This window comes from Papaver somniferum, unplaced genomic scaffold, assembly GCF_003573695.1.
Source record: "Papaver somniferum cultivar HN1 unplaced genomic scaffold, ASM357369v1 unplaced-scaffold_125, whole genome shotgun sequence".
NCBI lineage: Eukaryota > Viridiplantae > Streptophyta > Magnoliopsida > Ranunculales > Papaveraceae > Papaver > Papaver somniferum.
In genome coordinates this window covers 1,532,997-1,537,730 of record NW_020621603.1, presented here as the reverse complement: position 1 = coordinate 1,537,730, position 4,734 = coordinate 1,532,997, and the positions used below count along the sequence as shown (strand labels likewise).

Below are 4,734 nucleotides of genomic sequence, written 5' to 3'. Positions count from 1 at the left end.
GAACTGAACATCAGTTACAGTCAACAATTCAGACAAAATACTTTCGTCAGACATTTGTCAAGTCATTCAAACCGGGGACCGAACGAGCCAACTCATTTAACCATATAATCGAGTCAAAGGAGTTTAGCGGTAGAGTCGTAGCCTAGCAGTAGACATGACCGGACAGAGTAAGTTGGGAATTAAATTTGCGAACGGTGGGTAATAAATGACTTGTAACACCTAACCCAAGTGGAGATGTCAGAAAACTCTTAACTAGAGTCAAGCTTTCTAACTTAAAAAAGGACACGTGTATAGTTGTATTCCCCTGTACACCCCCTCTCAGATCATTTTCATTTAATTTTTCAGGAATTTTTTACCCACACCCATCCTCTTTCTTTCATCTCATCTCATCATCATTAATTATCTCTTTCACTTTTTCTAAAAACAGGTTAATGGATATATCATAAAATATATACAACCCTATATTCATCATAAGCATAATCACAAATCTTGAACCCTGAAAACGAACCCTGAAAACTAAAGAAAAGAGCAGAAATGAAATGAATTTCCTAGTGGTTGATTAAGCGAAGTTTGATAACGCTAGCTATGTTTAATTTATCAACAATGGCAGATTTAATTAGTGATCCACCAACAAGATCAAGAACAAGAACACCAACACCAACGACAACTCCTACGACGACAACGCCAGAAACAGATACTGAAACTCCACCAACTAAACCAATAACCGATCATCAACATCTTCATCCTCTTAATCAACATTTTAATTATAATAACCCGTATAATAATCACTCAAAAATCATCTTATCTTTCACCAACGGCGGGCTCAAGCGTCAGCACCACCCGAAAACTCCCACTCCACCTCCTCCTCCGCCGGTGGTTGTTTACAAAGAATGTTTGAAAAATCATGCAGCAAGTTTAGGAGGTCACGCTTTAGATGGATGTGGAGAATTCATGCCGTCTCCGACTTCAACAGCAGCAGCCATTAACAATAATAATCCTATTTTACTAAAATGCGCCGCTTGTGGTTGTCACAGAAATTTTCATCGTCGTGAACCAGATATCGATGAATATTACCCAATACCCCAGAATCTTCAACTACCAGCGCCACCTGTTCCTCTTCTTCGAGGTCGTGAAAGAAGCCCTAATTCATCAGCATCTCCACCACCAATTTCCTCAGCTTATTATCCGTCTTCTGCACCACATATGTTGCTTGCTTTAAGTGCTGGTAATTTATCGTCTGGTCCACCGTCTGATCATCATCATCCTCAACAAGAACAGCATCATTATCAGAATCGGACGGGTAATATTATTACTACCACTACTTTGACAACAACACCAGCTGCTGGGAATGCTAAGTACTCAAATGGTGGTGGTAGTGGAGGAAGCAGCAGTAGGAAAAGGTTCAGAACAAAATTCAGTGAAGAACAGAAAGATAAAATGCGTTACTTTTCAGAGAAATTAGGTTGGAAGTTGCAGAAGAGAGATGATAATTTGATTGCAGAGTTCTGTGATGAAATTGGAGTTGGAAGGAGTGTTCTGAAGGTTTGGATGCATAACAACAAAAACACTTTGGGTAAGGCTAATCTTAGCAACAGTATTAGTAGTATTAATCTTCATACCACCACCAACAACAGCAACATCAACAACTATAATGATAGTACTAGTCCATCTAATGACCACAATTACCAGCACCAGGTCCACCATCACCATCATCAACATAGTGGTTCTTCTTCTTCTGATTAGTTAGTTAATCTTTGATTAAACAGTACTTTTTTGAGATACCTAGAGAGAATGGGTCTTATCATTTAGTTTCATTTTGTAATTGTTGGATTTCTCTCTTAATACCTGTTTAATTAGATACTGTATGTTGTGATTAGGAAAAGAAAGATGATAAATTAGGAGGACTTGTATCAATATGCAATCTTTCTTTAATGTGTTCTTTTTTTTGGTTAAATCTTCATTGATCTCAATGAGGGTTTATGAAATATCCTACAGTGTAGTGTAACACAGTAGTACAGCTTCAATCAGTTACGATTTCATGAACTTTGTTCTGATTAACCATCTTTTTAAAATTTTTTTTTTTTTTTTTGTTATTTGTTTGTGAAACCCAACTCAATGAAGTAGTTTGTCTGCGACATTTGGAGACTTTGGATCAATGAAAGATGAAATCCGTTATTTGAGTTTGATTTTTTTGGGTTAAATATGTTTGAATCTTTTCATATTAGATTAGAGCCAATTTCCGAAACTTCATTTGGGTTAATATCCCAAAAGGAAAATTAAAATATCTTGCCGGAGATTATGTTGTTGTGATAGGATTTGGTTGGTAAAATGAGGTGAAAGGCAAACCATGTCATCTAAAAAAGAAATTGTAGTTAATTAATTAATGATTAGGTTCATAGTTTAATTAATTAGGAGTAGTTTTTCATACTTTCCTTTTAAGGGACGGTATCAGAGGAAACAGACATTGATTAAAGCTGACAGAAGCATTCAGTCCGCATTTTCTTGTTTAAGCGGTGAGTTGGTTGGTTTGGTTGCACTCATAAATTACAATTTACAATTAGTTTACTGAACATATATATTACTTAATCTACTATAAAAGGATGACCTATTTTAAGTTTGATTGCAGAATTTTTAAGATAAGGAGCACATATGAGTACTTTTAGGTACAATGTGTTTTTCAATTATAACCTTATGGGAACTATTAGTAAAATGTAAAATCAATTCAAATTATATCTATTACTTATACTAACAATAATCAATAAAATGATACTTTGGAAATATAGTCAATTTTTAGAGGACAAAATTTAAAATGAGAAGGTCGTTTTTTTAAGGATGGAAGGTAATGGTAACTGCAAGATGAAACTTAGCTTATATAAAGACAACTCTCTTTATTGATGTTTAGAAAATCTCTCAAAACTAAACACAAGCTCTAATCTTGCTCGTATGATCAACCACAACTTTGGTGATCATATATATATAGAATTATGAATTTCTTTTCCTAATGCTATTACCTTATTACATGCCTTTCCTTTTCTTAAAACTAGATGACTTCTAATTCCCTTAGGATTACATCAATTTCATAATCTTGTCCTAACCAGCTTGTTAGTGACTTCTATGTTGAAGTTAATCAACATTCTCCCCGTCAAGCTTCAACCTTACCTGTCACATATCTTGTACTCCAATCAGTTGTCTTATTTCTTCAAACTTGATCCGAGCTAATGCCTTTGTCAATATATCTGCTTTCTGCTCAGTTCCTGGTATGTGTTCAACGTTAATGATCTCCTTCTCGATACATTCTCGTATGAAATGATACCTTTTGTGAATGTGTTTCGTCTTCCCATGAAACACTGGATTTTTAGTGATTGCAATTGCAGACTTATTATCAATCTTGATGAGAACTTTTTCAGGTTCTCTTCCTTTGATTTCACCCAATAATTCTTGAAGCCATATTGATTGTTTAGCTGCTTCTGTTGCAGCCATAAACTCAGCTTCACAGGATGAGAGGGCTACAGTGTCTTGCTTCTGTGAACACCATGTAATAGGTGCTTCTCCTAGATAAAATATATGACCAGTTGTACCTTTTCCATCATCTTGGTCAATATTATGACTGCTGTCACTATACCCAACAATTCCTTTTGATCCTCCTCGACCATACTTCAATCTATACGTGATTGTTCCTTTTAGGTATCTTAATATTTGCTTCATGATGTCACCATGAGACTTGCACGGACTTTGCACATAACGACTAGCTACTCCCACTGAGAAAGCCAAGTCTGGTCTTGTGTGTAACAAGTACCTAAGACACCCAACATTTCTTCTATAACACGTTGAATCAATCTCTGCTTCTTCTTGTGCCTTTGAAACTTTAAGTCCAAACTCCATTGGTATCTTAGTTGGATTACAAGTTTCAAGTCCTGTTTCTTTCAGAATTCTCCTTGCATAAGCTTCTTGTTTAATCTCAATCCCATCTGGCTTATCAACTAGAAACCAGGTCTTGTTTTTGTTGATTGAAATAATTTCTTCTCTACATGCTTGTGTCCATTTAGTCGAGACCTTTGCTTCCTGAAAATTCCTTGGTTCATCATTAACAGAAAGTAGCATAATCTCACATTCTTCTGCAGCTTGAAGAACATAATTCTCCAGATACTGTGGCTTTTGTATCTGTCTTGTTGATTTTCGCAGTGGAATGGGTTGAGTTATTTCATCGATCTCCTCTTCTTCTTCTTCTTCTTCTTCTACTTCTTCATTATTCTCAATGTTTTCATTATTCTCTTCTTCTTCTTGATTAACATCATTGTTTCCATTGGTGTTGATGATTATGGGTCATTTGCCTTCATCAATTACTTGACCTCATCTCATGTGAAACATTCCTGGATCCCTACTTGGTCCATCATTAGTTTCTTTCCAGTTCCAGTTTGCTTTTTCATCGAACACCACGTCGCGACTTACTACCACTTTGAATGTTGTTGCTTTTGGAAAACCTTGACGCGTTTGTTTCCCAACTAAACATGATTCAAAGATCCTTGATTCATCGTTTATCTGTGGTAGCCCTCGAACCATCTTGTTCTGAGACATAGTTTTTAAGGTTCTGAAACTTATGTGTCCTAACCTTGCGTGCCACTTCCATGTCTGATCTTCCAGTCTCATATCCAGACACAATGGCCTTCCAATCATGAGACTTATCTTGTAGAGTCTATTCTGTGAGCGTGAGACTCTAACTAAAAGTCTTCCACT

The 4,734-nt window shown here is 36.1% G+C and overlaps 1 protein-coding gene across 1 annotated transcript; it reads left to right on the top strand.

Annotated features, from left to right (window-relative positions):
• Positions 1-328: 328 nt before the first annotated feature.
• LOC113331599 (zinc-finger homeodomain protein 11-like) lies at positions 329-2,043 on the top strand. The gene has a single exon (XM_026578297.1). The coding sequence runs from the start codon at positions 586-588 to the stop codon at positions 1,741-1,743; it is 1,158 nt and encodes a 385-aa protein (XP_026434082.1). The 5' UTR covers positions 329-585; the 3' UTR covers positions 1,744-2,043.
• The last annotated feature ends 2,691 nt before the right edge of the window (positions 2,044-4,734 follow it).

Excerpts from the sequence above, each read along its gene's own strand:
- LOC113331599 (XM_026578297.1), top strand. The coding sequence starts at position 586 with ATGTTTAATTTATCAACAATGGCAGATTTAATTAGTGATCCACCAACA.